The sequence below is a fragment of the Thalia democratica genome, chromosome 3 (assembly GCF_965202585.1).
Source record: "Thalia democratica chromosome 3, ktThaDemo2.hap1.1, whole genome shotgun sequence".
Classification (NCBI taxonomy): domain Eukaryota; kingdom Metazoa; phylum Chordata; class Thaliacea; order Salpida; family Salpidae; genus Thalia; species Thalia democratica.
Window position 1 is genome coordinate 49,907,388 of NC_139167.1, and position 22,139 is coordinate 49,929,526.

Genomic DNA, 22,139 nt, shown 5'->3' on the forward strand with positions numbered 1-22,139 from the left:
AATCATAACATCAGTTTTATTCAAGTATATATAAAAAGATAGGTGCTTTTCACACAAAATTTGAGTTTAATCTTTAGCAGGTTCATTAAAGCAAAAAATAATGAAAATCATACAATAAAAAGTCTTTAAATATCTAAGTAATTAAATACAAACAAAAACTTTCAGATATGTAAACATAATTATTAAATTTAAGTAGTACCAACTTAAAAAAGAGTTGAGAACTCTACAATCATTAAAACATAGTATCAATTTAATCTAAACAATTCAAAACATGAACTAACCATATCATTAAAGTTAACTTTTATTTTAATTGTTTGAGTGAAAAATAATTAAATATTACCTCTTCCACTTCATTATTTTTTTCTTTTAATTCATTTCGTAAACCATCATTTTCCGTTTTGCAGGAAATTATTTCTTTAGAGGCCTTAAAATACAAACAACTAATTTTAAAAACAAAATAAGTGTATAGTATAAATAATAATAAGCTATTCACATACTAATAAAAATAAAATAATTTTTGTTTTCCTATACTTAACAACTTAAATAATCTGAGACTTTTAATACAGGTTAAATTTTCAAAAGGCGAATAATAAGAAGGTACTTTAAAACTTAAATTCAAAGACTAAACCTGATTTACTCAAAAACTAATCATTAATCGTAACATTACCTCAGCTATTTCTTCATTTAAATTTTCGTTCAACTGTTGTAACTTTTCACAATCATTTGAATATTTGACAGATTCTGATCGAATCTAGAAAACAAGCATTATAATATTAAAATAGTAAAGGTAAGAGAGAAATTACAAAATATACTTATATATAAATAAAGTTTTTGGAATGAAAGATTAGTTTTGAAGAAAGTCGAAAGAGATGTGAGATAAAGATGAGTGAGGTAATCTTTGTTCAAGTAAAGCAAGTGTTTGTTTTAGATTTTTACAGTATTTTTTGATTCAAATATCTAATAATAAAAACTACAAAAAATAATTTAAATTTAAGCTTATTCTTAATGTATACATTCAACTTTAATGCCGTTTTAAAAAACATTAATATGAATGAATTTTTTTTATAGATATGTTTGTATATTTTTAATAGAAGTTTCCTGTCAAATGCTAAAATGGTAAACCAATATTAATTGTAAAGAAAAAATAATAACAAACTGTGGCAATTTCTTTGTACTTCAGATCACACTGATTTTCCAGTCTGGATACTTCCTCTTTCAGCTTAATTTAATTATAAAGTTTAATAATCCAAAGGTAAAACAAAAAAATTAAATGAATGTAGTTTAAGGAAAAGTTATATAATTTAATTATACTAAGCACAACGACCAAAAACTGCGAAGCAAACCTTTGTAAACCTTTCAAGTTAAATTTATCTTCTATAATTTATTAACTTTTTAGTTTGACACAAGGAGAAAAAGTTGTCAACTTTATTTACTGCTATAAGTATAATATTATTATAAATTTTATTAATTCACTTTTAATAGGTTTACAAGAATATTGTTTCAATATAAACAGAGGCTATCATATTTTTATTAGGTCTTTAGTAAATCTTCTTAACTCACTCAAACATGTTTTATTAGTTACATTTTAAATTTCAGCAGAGTTTTATCAAAATTAGGCTTTAAATAAAACTTTATAACTGCTGTATAAACTATATAAGTTTTTTTATATAGATATACATATTTAAAAGTTTTTTTTGGATAGGTTTAGCCTAAATTTGTAATTTCTATCTTAAAGAACCAAAAAATAATTTCCAATACTATATTTATATTATTTATGATAAAAACTCAAAGACTTACTGAAACACTATTAAAATAATTAAAAATTACAATTATATTTTAAACTATTTTAAAACCTGTGATTCTACTAATTCAGCCTCACAACACCTTTTGTTGAATTTAGTTGTTAATTCCTCTAACTTTGCATTTACTTCTACATGGTTTAGTTGTACCTTTTAATAAAGATTATATTTAGTCTCGTTTCAACCATTTTAATTTAGAAATAACTTAGATATAATGAGTATTAATTAAATTGCAAATAACTTTTTTTTAAACAACGTTCTTTAGTAATAACTATTTTATAATAAAAATTAAAGCAACCAAATAGTTTTTACGGACAGTCAGCTTTCAAGTACTTATCAGTAAATTTCAAAACTAATGTGCTATGAAAAGCAGGTTTTTACTATTTAAAATATGACAACTACCAAATTAACATTTACATTTATAACAAACGAATTTAAGTATATAAACTGAAAAACAAACTTCTTCTTTTTTGTTTCTTAAATCACTGATGGACTTTTGGTATTCAAGATTTTCAGATTCCAAATTTGATAGTTTTGTTTCCATCTAGTAAGTTTATTATAAAGCTTATTTACTAAATATTAAACGTAATAAAGTATAATAAGATGATAGCCAATCACATTTACAAAATACCAAAAGGTTAAAATCTAATTATTTTTTTTATTCTTCACATCTCATGAAAAAACTATAACTGAAACTATTTGACTATTTATTTCAAATAAAAAAATATAGAAAAACAATGTAGTTAGCTGTTCTATTAAAATTACTCTTGGAGTAAAAGACATAATTCTTCTTTAACTAGACATGTTATAATAATTTATATTGTTAATAAACTTTAATATAAGTCTAAATTTAGGCAGCGCTTTTATTGTATTCAGTAAATACATAAATTATGATGTGTCTAATTAGTTCGTTAATAGTGGCTAATGCTGTTAAAATCAGTTACTAAGCGCGTTTGCATTATTTAACTACATTATTTCAAAAAAAACACAGACCGTGGTCTACTGTTCTTTAAAAGACATCTAAGACTTTAGCTAGGGCTTTAAATAGTCTATGCTGAGTTTTTTCAGTAGTTTACAGTACACAGTAAATAAAATTTATAACTTGTATATAAATAAGTAATAATTAATATTACTGGACTGGGTGATGGTTTAAGAAACCCCTTACAGCTATACACCATTAGAGTAAAAACAACACAAATAAAAAACTAATAATAAGAAATAGGGTCTGTAGAAATAGTAAAAAAACTTTTAATTATTATACATACTGTTTTAATATAGTGAAAGGTACTATTATATTTTTTTGATTTTTAGAAAACAAATAAGGAGATCTCAACTACTAGAGGAGAAATAAAGAATTTATTCTTTCAAGACTTTATTTTACAAACTAAGTTTCGGTCAAAGACCTCGTCAGTGCTTAAATAAATCTTATTCAATAGATTTAATTCATAGTAAAATTCATAGCAATTCATAGTAAAAGATACATTAAAAAAAAATTAAAACTGACTTATACTGTAAAAATGTTCACTTTTAAGCACAATATCTAGTTTCTTCAAAATTTATAAGAAAAAGTGACTGAAAAATAAATATTTGTAAATTTATTCTGTATAGTCATTTTGAATAAAAAAGTTTTTTTTATTTAACAAAAAAATCTACAAATATATTAGTATTCGTTATATTGCCTAAAGTACTTTCAAAATGTTCTTCAGTAGGCAATTAGAACTGATTAATTCAAAATTTTCTTGCATATAAAAGTTTAAAAAAGTTTGATCGATAAAGACAAAAAAATCACGAAAAACATCACACAACCAAGGGAAGATTTGAGACACTTAAAACTAAAATATTCTTACTGTTCTGTATATTCAGTAATAAAAAAATATATAAAAAGCATTTTACTAACGTTTAAAACCTAATACTTTAAATACTATATACTTTACAAAAAAAAAGTTTTTTTTTATACAACAACTAATGCTTTTCTTTAATGATGTAAAACCGATCACATTAAAAACTTGTTATGTACCTGTGACTTAAACGATTCAGCCTCACTGCATTTTTCATTAAATCTTGATTTCAAATTTTCAAACTCTGCATTTATTTCTACATCTTCCAGTTGCACCTTTTAGTTGCATTATTATTAAATAGTTTTTAATTTTAACGTAGGGATAAATTTTCAAAACATATCTAGTTTAAAAGTTTTTAGTGGCATTTAATTTAAGGAAAAACTAAAAAACATAAAAATTCTTAACTAAAAAGCATTTGATAAGTTTTTAATTACATTTCACAGTATATATCTTTTTAATTAAAAATTGATTTGATGCAATATAAACTTTATTTGTAGAGAAGTTTTTAATTATTAATTTTTTCATTAGTTTTATTTTTTAATAAATGAAATGTGTTTTTACTATGTTAGTACAACTTCTTTAGAAATTTTAGGTCACGATGTCAAAATGTTAAAACATAGATGTTGTAGTTTTCTGTTTTTTTTTAATTATTAGTTAGTAAAATGGCTACCAATTTGTACAAGTATTGTACAAAACTTTATATAACTAATATGTTAATCTGATCATATAGTTTCTATTAAAAGTAGCTCTTAGTTTATGCCTTAATAAAAACAAAAACTAGCTCTTAATTGTTTCACCGATAATGTTATCTAAACTACATATTTTAAACTTATACTTTTAATATTTTTTATATGAACTAGAAGTATATAAAATTAAGGTAACAAACTTTTTCCTTTTCGTTTCTTAAACTGCTGATTACTCGTTGAAATTCAAGATTTTCTGTCTCTAAACCTGATAGCTTTGTCTCCATCTATCCATAAGTTTAGCATAATTAACTTTCTTATAAAACATATTTTCAAAGTACTACAAACAATTAAATATAGAACATACAATATAAGTTAAACTTGTTTGCATCTAGATAATAAAGTTTAATCAATTGTAGCTACTGCTTTAAACTGAAACTTCATCTGAGCTTAACCAGACTGTAATGGTATCATTACACGTAGATTTTTGTAGAAAAAATAGCTGAGCTTAGTTCACAAAAAACTAAAATTACTTGTAAATGTTACAAAACTTTTATTATAGAAATAAAACTTGTAACATAAATGAAAATAACTTGATAAAAAATTTATCTCAAATATATCATTAAATTGAGATGCTATTATAAATTAAATATGTTTTATTTTTCAAATCCCACAATAGCTGTAACAAAATTACATACCGTGTAGAATTATATTACTTTTATAACCCATGGTTGCCACTGATCAAGCTGAGAAAAATTTCCTGACTTTTCCTGACTTTTTACCAAAATTTTCCTGACTTTTCTAAATCAAACTCTTAAATTAAACTTATTCTATAATATATAATATAACACTAGAAACTATATTTAGCTTTCAATCAAATTTTCATACAGGAGACTGCAGTTTTATAAAGGATATTTTAGTAATTTATACCAGATGAAGGCACTGGAAATAAAGTTAAATATTTTTGTAAATTTTTGGGAAATTTTTGAATTTTTTTCTGACTTCAAAGGACTTTCAATTAATTTTTACCATTTGAAGGCTTTGGAAACAAGGAATTCTGGAAATTTAAACGGACAAAATTTGACTTTTTTTTTAATTTTATCAAATTTCCTGACTTTTGTCATTTTTTTAAATTTTTCCTGACCGAGTGGCAACCCTGACAACCTATAACGATTTGAAAAAAAGTCAAAAATATTGATTTTTAACTAAAAATATATTAATTTAATTGTATTTACTCTTTTAAATAGCAGTAAATAGAACTTAATGTACCATGCAATTTTTAATTATGTTAATGAACTTAGTTAAAAACCCATACCGATTTTAAATATTCGTTCATACATTTTAAATCTATTGGTAACAAAAGATTGCTGGCGATCATAATACTTATTTTAATTCACGAAAAATTAAACTAAAAAAGAAAAAGTTTTGAAAGCAACAGAATTAGAACTCAACCTTAGTGCTAGATAAGTAAACACTGTAAGAATAGAGAGTTTATAAGACTTTAAATATTTCATTTTGCTACTCAAGTTTATACTCAAATTTTTACTACTAATAATTAGTATATTAACATAAACTAATACATTTTAAATAAAACAGTTATAGCTTTGTTTTTTCACTTAATTTTGTTAACCATCTTAAAATTTTTTTGTTAAATATTTATCTCTATATAGTATTGATCTGTTGAAGATTGGAATAAATCAGAATACTTGTAAATAATTTTATCTAAATAATAACACCGTTGTTTCTAAAACTTTTGCATCCGAATTATATGAAGTTGATTAAAAAAAATACAACAAAAACAATTAATACGACTAATTATAAATTTGATTAATGGTAAAAGAAACTGGAAAAATATCAATAGAAAAAAGGTTTTCATTGCTAATCACAAAACAATATAAAATCTTTACTTGTCAGACACATTTTATAACTCTTTAGTACTTTTTTTTATGTTTTTTACCTAAAAACAATCAAAGTATATTAAAATTTACTATATACCTGTGACTTTAATGATTCAGCCTCACAACATTTTTCATTGAACTTGATTTTTAAGTATTCTAACTCTGCTTCTACGTCTTCTAATTGTACCTGTTATATATACGAATTGCTTTATCCCGTAACATTAAAAAACATAAAATCTTTGCTAAAATTTTAGCTTATGGCTATATTTACCTTGATTTTTCAAGTTAGTCTTATTTTGTTAAGTTTTATTTTAGCAATCAGACACTTTTTTACGCTTGACAAAACTCAAAGTAATTTTGAAAACATAAGGGATCATAGCAGATAAGTTAAATAAGTCCTTTTCGGAAGGCGCAAACCAAAGCAGCAAAAACATTACTTTTACTTAAAAGATCTTATTTTTTTAACCATTTTTGCAGCAATTTTACTATTACTGATATTTGAATGTTTCTCAAATTTTATTTTGAAAATAAATTATAGTACACGAAAATTATAACATTTTTTGTTTCTTACTTTAAATCTTTGTTTTAACATAAGTTATCTTTTTGACAATTTAGTAATGCTTTCTGAAAATTTGAGGTCTCTGGTTTAATAAATAAAAAATACTTCTAGTTAATATATTAGTTTTATAGAAACAAGATAATCAAAAATAATGGTCCGTACCGGTTTTATAGGATACTTTTATAAAAACTACTATATTTTAGAAGATAAAGGAAGTTTTTTTATTTAAAAAAACTGATTATAGTTTTTTTCAGGGTTCCAGAGGGGTATCAGAGAGCGTAAAGGTGAAAAGGTAGCTGAGGAATTAACTATTAAAGGTGCATTTATTTTTTTAATACTCTGCCAGGGGGAATTTTTTGAAAATGAGCTTGGGAAACCATGGATTATACTCTAATCCCGGTTTTTTTCCAAAGTGGGCCATAAGCTGCAAAGGGGCAAAAGGGGGCCATAAAGCCATAATTTAAAACTTATAAGGGATATTCTGGAGTTAATGGTGAAATGCAAAAAAAGGTCTTAGGCGTACTAAGATTAGTTTCGAAACTTATACTAGATACAACTGGAAAATGTAAATTTTACACTAGATCAGGGCTTACCGGAACGGATTTTAGTAATTCAGGGGGTCATAAGCCGCAAAGGGGACCTTGTGAAAATAAGTCATAAGGCAATAAATTGAAACTTAAACTATATATTCTTGAGGTGATTGTAAAAAGCAAATAAAAGGTCTTGAGTGTATTTAAGATTAGTTTTTTGAGAAATATATTTGAAGGGGCCATAGCTTTTTTAATTTCTTCAAAGGGAGCCTTATGAAAAAAAATTGGGAAACCCTGCTCTAAGCTTTCATAAAAAAGCCAATGCTACCTTTTGTAAAAAAATACTTTGATTTTTCTATGGCTTTTTTTCATTTGCTAATTAGATAACAGTTTTACCAAGCAAATACTAATAATCGTACATATATATACAATAGTACAAACTTTTTCTTGTTCTGTTTTTAAATCACTTAAGATTTTTTCATATTCAACATTTTCAGACTCCAAACTTGATATTTTTGTTTCCATCTATTAAAAGAATGTTTTAATTAATACATTTAAGTAAAAATGCTTAACAACCTTTATAAGAATAAAATATTGAAAGTGTCCGGTTTGAAATTAATGAAATCTATTTATGAATAAAGTACATAACTTAAACCAAAAAAAGATAATCTCATAAGTTATTTTGCCGTATTTAGATGCATTCAACTTAAAAAATTATAAAGTTCTACTACCAAAAAATATTATTGATAACTAATTTTATTCATTACAACTTCAAAACATTTATCTTAAATCATATAACATAAAGAACAAATGTTTACCTGTACTTTCATTGCCTCAGAGAAGGTACATTTTTCTTCTATCTGCTGTTTTAGTTCACTTACTTCTGTTTTAAAATCATCATCCATATTTTGTACCTGAAAATTCAATTTAATGTATAAAAACTAAAACAACATTAACATACCGACTACTCAACACTACTAAAACTGTGAAATATACATTTTTTTATTCATACAAAATTAATAACTAGCTTACTTGTAACCGCAAAGACTCTATAAGGTAATTTATATATTAAAAGTAAAATTTACATAAATTTTTATTAATTATAAGTTTTCAATTTATATGAAACTAATATATAGCTTACCTGTATCTGCAATGTTTCATTTTCACTACATTTTTCTTCATACTTTTTCTGAAGCTCATTTAATTTTACATCGAGTTGTTCAGCTTTATTTTCATTCTAAAATATTTAAACAACCATATAAACAAGGATTCATCGTGGATTTTTTACAATTGGATTTTATTTTTCTACATACAGTTTTCAAACAAATTACTAGTAATACAATAATACATACTGTTTTGGTCTAATCAGAAGTCTTAATAAATGATCAAGTTTAATAAACTAAACAGTAACTTATATATTAAAAATTAAAACTTACATATTTTCTTTAATATGAAGTTTTAATTCATATGAAACTAATATATAGCTTACCTGTAGTTTCAATGTTTCATTTTCACTGCATTTTTCTTCATACTTTTTCTGAAGCTCATTTAATTTTACATCGAGGTTTTCATCTTTATTTTCATTCTAAAATATTAAACAGACATGTAAACTAATATTCATTGTGGAATCTTTTTTCATAATTTGGAATTTACTTTTTCTACTTAAACTTTAAAGTAAAATACTTAATGATACATAACAGCAGGAATTCCACAGATTAAGCTGAGAAAAATTTCTTGACTTCTCCTGACTTTTTACTAAAATTTTCTTGACTTTTATATATTAAATTCTTATTTAAACTTATTCTAAAATACATTATCAAACACTTGAAACTATACAAAGCTTTCAATCTTATTTTTATACAGCTTAAAACAACAGTTTTTTTTGCTGAACTCAATCATCTAACTTCCATTACATCACTTGAACCATCTGTGTATGATTGATTTATTTGCAATAAACAGCTCTATCAGCAAAATATTTGTATTTCCAACTTAAAAACAAAACAAAAATGATTCTAAAATTCTGCAAGATAAACTTTTGAGTATGTATCACAGTTTCACTATGGAAGTGTCCTTGCCACAGATCATCAATACTAAAAAGCATATAAAAACTGCTTGTTCAAGTAGGGTAGTTTTTCAACATGTTAATAGAAAAATTTAGCAGTTTTATAAAAAATGTTTTATTATTTTTTAATAGATGAAGGTATTGGAAACTAAGTAATTTGGTAAATTTCTAGAAAATTTTAGTAATTTTAGTCTGACTTTAAAGAATTTTTAATTAATTTTTTACCATTTAAAGGCTTTGGAAAATAATAAATTTTGTGAATTTGAACTGACAAAATCTGACGTTTTTTCAAATGTTGTCAAACTTACTGACTTTTTTCATTTTTTTAGTTTTTCCTGACCTTGTGGCAGCCCTGTACCAGACACGTAGCTTGGTACGTTTCTGCAAACCTGCAGGAACATTTTTTTTAAACGCTTCTTTGTTTCAATTCATAAGCTTAAAAACATTATTTTATCTTTTAGTACTCCTTTATATTTAGTTTTGCGCTTATCATAGATTTTTTATGCTAATTTATTTTTAGTTGTTTAAGAACTTGTAATAAATTAGTTGTAGTAATAAAAATATAGTATTTTTATAACTTCATACAATATAAATGTATAATATAAATAATTATATTATGTAATACAATGTAAATATAAATTTATTACAACAGCTTTTAGCAACCAAAGTTAAAAATAACATTTAATAAGACATTTACTCATTTTATTTTTTACAAACTGTTTTTGATTTAAGTAAAATAATTGCATCTCTAAAAAAACGTAGTTATGCTAAAAATTTCAAGATTTTTTTAATTTTTCAATAAAACAAATAAAAAGTTTAGCAGTAATTTTTGATAAAAGCAACAAATGTAGCGAATAACTTAAGAATTGTGGAGAATTTTTACGAACAATATAAATTTTAAGCCTAGCAAACGTATTTTTCAATAAAATTGTGATTTTTTTATACTTTTTTTGAATGAAAGTTATCAAGAGTTTTCACGAGTGGCAACAAATAAGGAATCATAGAAGCTACGTGTGTAGCACCATAAACTGTCTTGTATAAAATTATTTCTCATGCATAGAAATTTCATTATCTTTTGAAGTTTTAACAAGACTGCATATTTAATTATAAAACACAGTAACACTATAGGTAGTTTAAATTGCCCTGTACCCCCTACGCGTACCCACTACGCGTCGTCCCTAAAGTTTTTGTTATTTTGCATATTCGTAACTTTTTCAGGCTAGCTACGTCCCTGATACATACTGTTTTGCAGGGTTGCCACTCGTTTTTTCAAATTTTTTATCCAGGATTTCAAAATTTCTTCCAGGTTTTTAAAAGTACACATTTTTGGGTCTATTTTTAGTTTAAAGTTAAGTTTAAGGTAAGAAAATGTGTAAAATAGTATAACAACATTGAAAAGATATCGTAAAGCTACTTTAAATATATTTTTTAATAAAAAAATTTTTAGATGATGACAAAATCTTTTTATTTATATGATTGATTTTTTGAGTCAAATCGAAATTTTACTACTGAACATGTGAAAATTGTTAAAAATCCAGGTTTTTCCAGGTTTTTTTTTGCCTAAATTGCCAAATTCCAGCTTTTCCAGGATTCCAGGTAAAGTGGCAACCCTGATATTCGTAACTTTTTCAGGCTAGCTACGTCCCTGATACATACTGTTTTGGTCTTATCGAAAAACTTGATTAATAATAAGGTTTAATAAACTAAACAGTAATTTGGGAATTTTAAAACAAAACTTTAAAAATAAACTATGCTTTAAATATTTAAAAATCATATAGCTTACTTGTAGCTGCAATGTTTCATTTTCACTGCATTTTTCTTCATACTTTTTCTGAAGCTCATTTAATTTTACACTGAGGTGTTCATCTTCAATTTCATTCTAAAATGTCAAAACAAATGGTGACTTAACTTTTTAATGAGTTATTTTCTACAGTTTTCTAACTGTAATATTAATATATTTTCATGTTAGATTTTAACGATCGTTTATCAATTGTAAATGAAACTAAAAATAATAAAACAGGATTTTTTTATTCACCAAAAGTAAAACGGTCGTTATTAAATTCTCGACCAACGGATTTAAGTGTCAAACACCAAATGAATTAAATGATATTGTTTGCAGCCTTTCCGATCTTTACAAAGTCTAGCATGAGCAGTCGTCTAGTTCATCCGGTCATGCAAAAGTTCCAAATAAGTCTCAGCTGATTTGGTTAAGAGTTGACTAAAGAATTAAGAAACGTGACTAGAATTCAATCGCAGATTGGAGAAATTCGTGGTTGGATCAAATATAAGTGCAGGGATCCTCTTACTTCAATGTGCGCAAGACAGGTTAGGTGAACTTACGCTTGCTAACGGTTATCGACTAGCGACAAAGTTTGAAAATTATGTTGTCAGACTTATAGAATAAGTTTCTGTAATTAAAGTTGCCATTTGTGTAAAGAGAGCTGAGCTTATGGGCCAGATCGTGAAAAATGACAAAGCTTTCAGAATGCTCTACTTGTATTCGCAGCAAACCCAAAACTTTCAATTTCACGACTGTCAGTGGGTGCAGATGTTGGAAATGAAATGTGACAATTCAGACGTATATGATGCTTGCTGGTGGGGGAGACATTGACATTAGAAGAAAAAACTGTAAGACGCAGGATATTTGGACTATATATTACTGTGAGATAATTTCCTCAAATAAAAGCAGCTAAATGGGCAGCATACACAAGAAAATTCACTGACAGTATCAGCATTGTCCTTTTATAAAAGTCAAAAAAAGAGCTTTTTAACGTAGGGGATAGGTCCCGTCTTGATCCTTGCCAGGCCTGTAAGAAATCATTTTATTATTTCTATAAAAAAGTGCTTGGAACAAAAACTTTTTAGGTATAAACTGCTCAGTTGGTGTAATTGATCAAGAAATATCTAAAAGATTGATGTTAGCAATTTCTTACAGCAAGATACCCAGATAACGGCATTATATGCTAGTAAAAGTATCAGGTAAAAGAAAATTATATTTTAGCAAAGATACCTTGCTTTTAGCAATTGTTTATCATCTTACTTACTCTTTCAAAATTGTCATCAAAATTACATTAGCTACGAGCTATCATAAAAAGGAAGAAAATCACATTAAGACACGTGATGATAAAGTGCTCTGAGTGTAACATGGTATTTTTAAAGGAGGTCGAAGCTTAAAAAATATTTTTTGTAATTTTGTAAAAGTACTTAAGATAGGATTATGCATTATATCTTGTGGCAGGGTTATACTCTACTAGAACAGATTAGCAGTAGTAACCGTCAGCTTACACTGTCCTCACCAAGCTCGTTCCGCACACCATATTTACGTCCATGGAAAGTTGAGCTCAAAAGATCGTTGTCTGGCCGAATATTAAGCAAAAGGTAGAAGCACTTCAAATAAAATTTCAAGTCTGCAATTCCAATTTAACTTGTCACACAAAGTCACAGGAGTGTACGATCCTCCTAAAAGCTTTTTTGAAAAGATATTTGCTGTTTTTTAATGTCTTTAGTAAAAATGTTTTGATGTTGGTAAACAGATATTCAGGTCAGACGGATTTAAAAAAAAACCAGTGGAGTCTTTTAGGGCAGATAGCGTGGATTTGTTAAGTGGTTCGACATTTATAATATAACTTTTAGGTTTCTAACAAAATAACTAAAGGGTTCCCACTAAAATTAAAAAAAAAATTATAGGGAAATCCATAAAATATAACAAATTTATTGGGAAATTATCAAAAAAACAAAGAATTTTAGACGTTAAGAACATATTTTTAAGGTACAGAAAGTAAAATATGTCATTAACCGTTTATAAGCATAGTCTTAATAAGAAATTTACGAAAGTTTGAGGGTTTTTGAGCTCTAATTTTAGTTAAATAAGTAAACTTAATATTAATTGTATTAAGTATTAAAAATATCCGCTAGGTGGCGCAATAGAGTTACATTTTGTACTGAGTTTGAAAAGATTTTGATTATACATCATGATTAAATTTTTCAATGAGCTTTTTCACCACGTGGTGCTACTGTTTTTGCTTTTAAATTTCAATCACCAAGCAAAAAAACGTAATTTCTAGGATATCCTAGGGATTTTCACATATTTTTAATTTTTTTTAGGGATTTATAGATTATTGCAAATTTATAGGGAATTATAGGAAATGGAAACTCTGTAACTAGTCATGGCGGAGCGAATTCACATCTAGTGTTACTTTGGAACTGCTGTAGAATTATGGTGTCACCCACAGTTTAACATTTGCTTACAACCCAATGTCATAAAAGTACCATAAAAGAAGTAGTCTTCAAACAATCAGTTGGAAAGAATGCTTTCCTGTTTTGATTCGTCCAATAGAAGGTTACTTCCTTTACGTCGGTTGAAGTACTTTAATTAGCCAGAAAAGAATGAGTTTGAATTACGTTAACTAGACTGCTTATTTTCGTTCAAAGATTTATTTATTTTGTTCGATTGTACAGTTTTTCAGTTTAACTCTGTTAGATCTTGTGTTTAGGAGGTTTTTTTTAAGTCTAATCATAATTTATTTAGTTTTTAAACTTTTTAAAAGACGATGATTACGATAAATTTTAGTTATAGGAAGTTTAAACAGATTTTTTTGCTTACATTAATATAGGAAGTTTAAAATTTTATAGCTCAATATAGTAATATGTGATTATGTTGTGTTTTACAGAACATAAATTTTTGTAAATAAAAATAAATATATTAAAATAAGATATCTTCTTTCAAATAAGAATTTATTTTTTCTGCGTACAATTAACACAACTACAATAAAAACACAACGATATAAATTAGCTTGATTTATGTAGTTGAAGGACAAATCAAAATATCTTTTTAGCTTAAACAAAAATCACTGATTTAAAAAATTTGTTAACAAGTATCTTGTGTAGTTTTACATATATCAAATAATAGCTTTATACAGCAAATATACATTTTAACCAAACTAATTTGCTTCTATAATTAGTAAAAAACTTGCCCACATAATAAAATTAGCTAAAATACTTATTTTCTAATGCATCTTTAAATCAGACTTCAGCAAACTCAGTAAAATTTTATATAATTCCAGTATTAGTTTAGTTTACTATCCAAGGTTTAATGCATGAAAATAATAAAAGTTATAAAAATGTGAAAAATACATGATTTTAAGCAAATTTAAGTTTAACTAGAGAACGGTCAAAAACTTTATTTTGAATTTTTAACCTCTTTTAAACATTTCTCTTTTTCAGCAAACTCTTCCAACATTTGTTTTTCCTTTTTCATTGCCTAAATCGTATACTTAAACATTAAGAAAATGTTGTTAACTTATCATTTAAGTATACTTCAACTTAAATAATTTCAGAAAATATTTATAAGATACAGCATTTAATGAACTCCTTCAAAAATTTGAGTTTAAAATCAAACAAACAAACTAAAAATTTAAGATAGATGTTTTTTCATTTATTATGTTTCCTACTTCTTACTTGAAACTATAATTAAAATAGTATTATTTTATTTTTTTAATCTCCTAGACAGTTTAAAAAAAAATTAACTAACTCCTAAAATACTTTTGTTATTTAAATTAAATGCACCAAATTTTAACAAACCTGTAGCAAAATCATTTTTAACACAACTTTTTTTTTAATATTCTAAATTTGAAACATAAAAAGAATACAATCATCTTACAATTACAAAATATATGGTATTACCCAAATTTTTATTTACTAAATATTTTTTTAACATTAAAAGCATAGTTACCTCTTCCTTGACTGCAACCAAATCATTTTCAAGCTGCTTGACTTGCTCTTCATAACTATCCACTTGTATTTGTAAAAGTTTGGACTTTTGATGATCGATCTGGAACAAATGTAATAACTATGAAGACTTGTAGTATAAAAAAATTAGTATTTAATAATATTTAAATGTTTTTGATAATTTACAACATTAATCTAGTTCAATGTTGATTTTGGTAACATTGATGTAAATACATAGCTTAAATTCAAAGATTGCTTATGTCTCTAAACCTATTTTAATTAACTCTTTTCAAACATATATAGAACTAAACTAAATTTGAACAGATCTTTTATATGGTACATTTTAGTAATTTAACACATAATTCAACTTTATAAAAATATAATATTTGAAAAAATTCTATTTTATTTTAAGAAAATAAGTAATCGGGAACAAAAATTTTTTTTTGTTAGCATTTATATTTATTCATAAACAAAAACATGTGAATTAAAGCAAGTTCAGGAATGCCACACAAAAATTTCAAATAAATAAGTTTTAATTGACTAAGTTTAAAGATTAATTAAACAAAGTTCCTAAATGTGCCACTTTGCATGTTGGGGACTAGTCAAATATGCACAATGACACTTTTGCACGGAGGGTGAAATATCCACAAATACACTCTTGCACGGAGGGTCAAATATGCACAAAGACGTTTTTGCAATAAGGACACTTTTCCACTTAAGGCAATTTTTACACGAGAGTAAAAATACAAAGTAAAACAAAAAGAAAAAATATATAATTGAGTTTAAGGAAAAAATAGTAATAATAAAACTACCGACCAAGGGTAAGGGGTAACAGTGATAGTAAAAAAAATACTAAGAAAAAAAAAGAATATCTATTTGAAAAAATAATAGTAATAAACAGTTAAAAAAGACATTAACAGAAAACAAAGTCATAGACCAAGGGTAAGGGGTAACAGTGATTATTTAAAAAAAAATATTGATTAACAAAAATTAAAAAGAAGAAAAATAAGTTACCGAACAAGGGTAACAGTGATAGTTAAAATTAAAAAAAAAACTCTATTAAAATTAATAAGATTAAATAAACTTCAAACCGTGCAAAAGTGGGGTAGCTGTCTAAATTGCACAAGCGTACAAAATTGCACGAAGATACTTTTGCACAAGGGGATAAACATGCACAAAGTTGCACGAAGACACTTTTGCACGGACTATTTGTTGTTTTATTTTTTTTACTATCACTGTTACCCCTAACCCTTACTCTCGGTCGGTAGCATTTTTTTTTTTTAATTTTTATTAATTTTTTTTTTCTTTCATTTTTACTATCACTGTTACCCCTAACCCTTACCCTCGGTCAGTAACTTTTTTTTCGTTTTTTTTTTTTATCAACTTATTTTTTCTGTTTATTTTTTTAGTCTCGTGCAAAAATGTAACTCGCGCAAAATTGACCCTTAATGCAATTTTCTGCCCTCGTGCAAATTTGGCTTCATGCAATTTAGACCCATTGCCTCAAAAGTGACCCTTCGTGTAAAAGTGTCCGTTCGTGCATATTTGACACCTATCCGTGCATTTTATACTTATTCTTTGTAAAGTTACTAAAGTCTATGCAATACTAGATGTGTTAAAATTTAGTACCGTAAATTTATTGAGTATAATGTACTACTTTTTTAAGCTCTATAAACTATTTCAAACAAGTATTTCTACTTCATTTAAATTTTTCTTTTAGTCATAAATATTAAGGATATTACTAGAGTTAATTTAAGTGTATCCTTTGTTTAATATTTTACTTATCGAAATAAATGTAGGCTGTAGAGTGTAGGAGATGATAAATAAATAATCTATAAAAGAGTAAATGCCTTCAAAAACTATATAATTTCGTACAATTAAATAGTCAAAATTATAATATTCATATTTTTATAATTCTTTTGAATCTTTCAAAACTCAAACGATTAAAGCAATAAATTTAAACTGACACATGTTATAATTTATACTAAAAAGGTCCAAACATAATATATGAACAATATACTACTTTTAATCTAGTTTTTGATAAAAAAAAGGACCTTAACAGAAGCTCTCACTACAGTCTTTACAACATTTGATTTCAAAACAAAACGGTGAATGAAATCTGTATGCTTAGCATTTTGATGATGCTTAAAATCTATTTCGCATAGTGTTTTCAAGTTATGAATTAAAACAATCTAAATGATAAGCTATATAATAAGCAACTACCAGACAAAACTCTGTGTTGCAAAACTAACAGACACCAGTATAAAAACAATTAAAACCATAAACGAAAACTTAAAGAACTAAAAAAAAATTAATTGCCTTTTTTGTCGCATTCGTTTTTCATGACAAATAAATAAAACACAATATGTACATAAATGTATATTAGGGTTTCCCAAAATAGGCGGTATCGCCCCCTGGGTTGATCTTGGTTATCAAAAGAAAATATTTGTTAAGTAGAAAAAACAAACGGATAATTGACTAATAAAGGGGCAAACCTAACAAAGGGTGGCAATTAATTTTGAATTTCTGCTAAAATGACGATGATTTAAAAGAGTTTGGGAAACCCTTATTTAGACTACAAAGCGATTTTCTATGGTTGTGTGGCACCCTTTACTACAATGAAACATGCAAACGAACCAAACAAATAGAACAGTGTGCTGACGTTTCCCCAATACTTTTGTCTTGTTTTCCCAGCTGATCCAATGATAACTTAAATGAAAAAAACTCATGCAAACACTTAAAAATAGTTTAACTTTAGTGTATTAAACATAATAGACTAATTTTAATGTTATCAAATTTCTAACACCATTTTCTACAAAATGTTTGACATTGAAGTCATTTAATTATCAGATAAATCAGTAGCTCTAGTTGATAAATTGTGTTATAGAATATTATTTAACTTAATACTAATTAAAAACTAAGGTGCAAGACTATTCAAATTCTGACTATTCAATTTCTGATAATTCAGATTTTATTAATTCTTAGTTATTTAGAATTATTTATACTATTGGATGAAGGTTTTCGTAACTTTTAAATACGATTTGCAACTTATAATATATAAATTTAAATAAAATAGAAAATGAGTAATTTAAATGTATATATTTTAGGTTGCAAATGTGAGTCATTCACTATGTAACGATAGCTGCACACATCGTTCTGAAGAAAGTATAAAAAACGCAAAAAAAAAAACGCGAAAACGGTATAAAAATCACCGTGAGAGAGATCAAGCGTAGTAGTTAAGTCGTTGTAGTCGTGATGGCCGTAACGTGGTTGCGTTAGCATTAATATTAGTTGGCATCAATTTATGTTCTCGTAGGGGTAGGCGTATGTGTTTATTTTTCGAGCACTATTTTGATTATGTTTAGGACGTACTTTTGAGTCGTTTACTAAGCATTATTTTGTTATTGGGCATTGATTCATACTCTTGCTAATATTTTTAATTCTCATTTAGCGAGTCACTTAGTTTCTTTTCCAAGTTCGTAGAATTTTACATCGTACAATAAACGTTGAGTGTAAATTCATATTCGTTTACTAACTAGAATTTAACCTAGTTAATCTTAACTTATACATCTAGCATTTATTTATAGGCTAGATTAAATTAGACCTTCTGTAGAATACGTTTAAATGTAACATACTCTCACTAACACGATTAGTAGCACTAATTTGAGTATGAGCACTAGCAGCAAGAAATCCATACCTGTGTCAGTATACAACCGCTCGAGGTTAGTTACTGATGCTGAAGAAGGTATGGATGCTGATTACCACAAACCAACTATAAACCCTGAGCCAATTAAGATAAGAGAAGATATTGTAAGAGGTGAGGGTTATAACTAAAATAAACTTTGTTTTAATTTTTGTTATTTTAACAATTAAAACTATAAGAAAAATTCTTTTCAAAACTAAAATATTTTAAAATAATTTATAGTTATGGTTATAAAAGTTTTTAGCTTACTAAAACATGGTTATTTTTACTAATTATAAATTTTTGTCTGTCAATTGTTTACCCTTGTCTGTGTATTATCTAGACCTACTTATACTTTTTTATTCAAACATTTTTTTTTATTGCAGGGTTGCCACTGACTTTTGGCAATTTTTTTTCCAGTCTTTCAAAATTTCTACCAGGTTTTTAAAAGTACTTGTTTTTGGGTCTATTTTTAGTTTAAACTAAGTTCAAGGTTAAAAGTTGTGTTAAATAGTATAAAAACATTGAAAAGATACTGTAGAGCTACTTCAAATGTGTTTTTTAATAAAAAAAAACTCTACTTAACATATAAAAATTGTTAAAAATTTCATGTTTTTTCAGGTTTCCAGGTTAAGTGGCAACCCTGTAATTGGCCTTTTTTAGTTTTTTTATAAGAATTTAAATTTTCAGAACTTGAATTGTCGAAACTTGAATAGTCATGTAATCAATATATTAATACTTAACTTTTTTTTTAATTTTCAGGTCATAACTTTAATATCAAAATGTGTATTATTTTTTTCACATTCTTTAACTTAATATTCTTTAAATTATACAATGTGGTTGTAAAAAATTTACTGAAAATATCAGAACAATATGCATAAGAAGCGTATGTAATTATTATCTTTGAAAAAATACTTTTATTTTTGTTAAAATAGTTATGAATTAAAAAATAAAAAACAGCATGCAATAAAACTTTCAATAAAACATGCAAACTTAAAGTTGGATAATAAAAACATAGCTTTTTTAAATATGATAAAGATCTAGAAATCTAAGCCAAACAGTTTTTATACTTTTTTGTCGTTAATTAAGCTTTTAAAAACCTTCAACTGCTCAACTTCGTTCTTTCCATTCTCTATTTCTTGCATTTGGTATTGAATAATTTCTCTTCCTTTAAATTAAAATATAGATAGCTAGATAAATAGATAAACATTCATTAACAAACTTTAAGATATAGATAAATAAATATCTATTATGATTAAATTAAATTCATTATACATTAGTTTTATTCATATTGATTCCTTTAACATTTTTTCAACTTGAAAACTTCCAAAAAATATAATTAATAATCTACAAAATTTTAAAAATGTACCAAATAACTATAAAAACCTTCTTCATTTTCAACCGTGAGTTCTTGTATTTTTTTCATTAATTCTGCCACATTTTCATTATTTTGTTGTTTTTCGACACATTGTTCTATATTAAAAAAAAAGATTGTTAATTAACTTAGGCTTACATAAAATCAAAGACACATTACTGAAAAAAAAGGTGAATTCTTTTAAGGAAAATAATACAAAAGTAAAAAATTAAAAGACAATATAAAAAAGGTTAAAACAAACTAAAATTATTAATTAAACTACTGGTAACCTATTAAAATAAAAATTATAAATATAGGAACCAAGTGAGACTTGTAAAACTAATGTTACTGAGACAAATTATATATCTGAAAAACAACTTAAGTGATTTTGTAATAAAGTAAACTGAAGAAAATTATGCTAAACTGTTTACTATTTCACATAAACTGCAAACTATTTTTGTCAACACGTATAACTTTCCTATAAACTCAGGTATCAAACATTTTATGGAAAAATTTTAAACTTTTATTAAATTAAACGTTACAAGCAAACTAAAGTGACAACCTGCAACCGGCTCTTCACTTTTAGGTTCGTCATTTTCAGGTTTTTCTTTTTTAGGTTCGTCATTTTCAGGTTCATCACTTTTAGGTTCGTCCTTCCTGACGATGACGGTCGCGTTCGCTTCATCTTCATCAGATTCCTCATCTTCCTCAGAACCTTCAGAATCACTTTCACTTTCGGAAGACGAAGAAACCTGCTCGCCTTCCATCTTTCTGATCTTCTTGTTCAGCTTTTTTATTTCATCCTGATAATTCAAAGAAAAATGAGCGTGCTGTCATTTGTAACAAAAGATTTTAAATTAAAACAGTTTACGAAAAGTGTAAATAACTTTAAAGTCTAACATCTTTCTCTTCAAACTCGATCTTCATGAGTTCGTAATAGTCGTTCATTTTCTGGTCGTCGTGGGTCTTGATCATTTTCACTTCTTTTTCTCTACGTTCACTGTTAAGGTTTTTAAACGTTGTTACAAGCAAATTGAAAATTAATAATTGTATCTTCAACGTTTATAACAAAATAAAAGTTTATACTTTTATCAAAATGTAATGTAATGTAACGTAAATTAATCTTAATTTTTTTTTGTAGTAGCTCAACATAGTAATTCGATATTTTAATTATTAAACAGAATTTTGTTTACGAATCATAATTAAACTTATATATATCTAATGTTTTACCTGAGTTGTACAACTTATCTCTAAATATATTTATTAATTTTATACAGAATTTTAAAAATTAAATTATTTTTTTACGTTTTTTGTTTTCCAATATCAAAGCATGTTTAAAAATTTAGCTTCAAAAAAAAATTTAAAAATAAATAAATATTACTTCTGTTTTATAAATTTTAATTTTTATTTGATTATTATAGTATGACATCTAATAATAATTTTTATTAATTTACAATATCAAACTAAAGCAACTTTTTAAAAACCATATATCTTGATTAATCTTAATAGGTTTAAGGTCTTTACAGAGGTTAATTTAAAAAAATAAAGTTATGTCTAAAAACAACAAAAAATATTATGACTAAATTTTGTATGTTATAGAAATTTGGATAGATTTAAAACAAATTAAGCAGCATATATTTAATTTTTTAAATAACTCTTAAATTTAAAAAGAAACACTAGTTGAAAAATGCTATTATTCTCAATTCTTTTAAAATTCAATAAATTGATAACAAAGTGCTGTAATACGGCTACAGTAAGTATTTCTGCTCAAACTTTATTGATTTCAGTTTATTTCAAACTTAAACAATTTTAAAGTTTTATTTATTCAAAACTAAGTACCGTTTGTTATGGTTATGTAAGATGCGTTAGGGGTAAGAATTTAGATTTTAAATTTTGGTTAAATTGGGTTGGGGAAAGGATTTTAAGTTTTGTTACTGTATTGTTGTAATAGTACTGTATCATATACAAACTTAACAGAAAACGATGAAATAATGCTCAAAACAATAC

The 22,139-nt window shown here is 25.7% G+C and overlaps 1 protein-coding gene across 1 annotated transcript in view; it reads right to left on the bottom strand.

Moving 5' to 3' along the window:
- The window catches only part of LOC145832354 (uncharacterized), a 38,606-nt gene that overhangs the window by 7,444 nt on the left and 9,023 nt on the right, over positions 1-22,139 (bottom strand). The window contains exons 16-35 of the mRNA XM_082939671.1: positions 21,033-21,132; positions 20,695-20,935; positions 20,165-20,251; positions 19,879-19,946; positions 17,734-17,805; positions 15,101-15,199; positions 14,567-14,629; positions 11,153-11,248; positions 8,797-8,892; positions 8,449-8,544; positions 8,126-8,221; positions 7,749-7,832; positions 6,316-6,405; positions 4,524-4,607; positions 3,817-3,912; positions 2,260-2,343; positions 1,854-1,949; positions 1,157-1,219; positions 668-751; positions 341-424 (exon numbers count right to left, since the gene is read on the bottom strand). Of these exons, the coding sequence (XP_082795797.1) occupies positions 341-424; positions 668-751; positions 1,157-1,219; positions 1,854-1,949; positions 2,260-2,343; positions 3,817-3,912; positions 4,524-4,607; positions 6,316-6,405; positions 7,749-7,832; positions 8,126-8,221; positions 8,449-8,544; positions 8,797-8,892; positions 11,153-11,248; positions 14,567-14,629; positions 15,101-15,199; positions 17,734-17,805; positions 19,879-19,946; positions 20,165-20,251; positions 20,695-20,935; positions 21,033-21,132 (1,879 nt within the window). The remainder of the gene's footprint in view (positions 1-340; positions 425-667; positions 752-1,156; positions 1,220-1,853; positions 1,950-2,259; positions 2,344-3,816; positions 3,913-4,523; positions 4,608-6,315; positions 6,406-7,748; positions 7,833-8,125; positions 8,222-8,448; positions 8,545-8,796; positions 8,893-11,152; positions 11,249-14,566; positions 14,630-15,100; positions 15,200-17,733; positions 17,806-19,878; positions 19,947-20,164; positions 20,252-20,694; positions 20,936-21,032; positions 21,133-22,139) is intronic.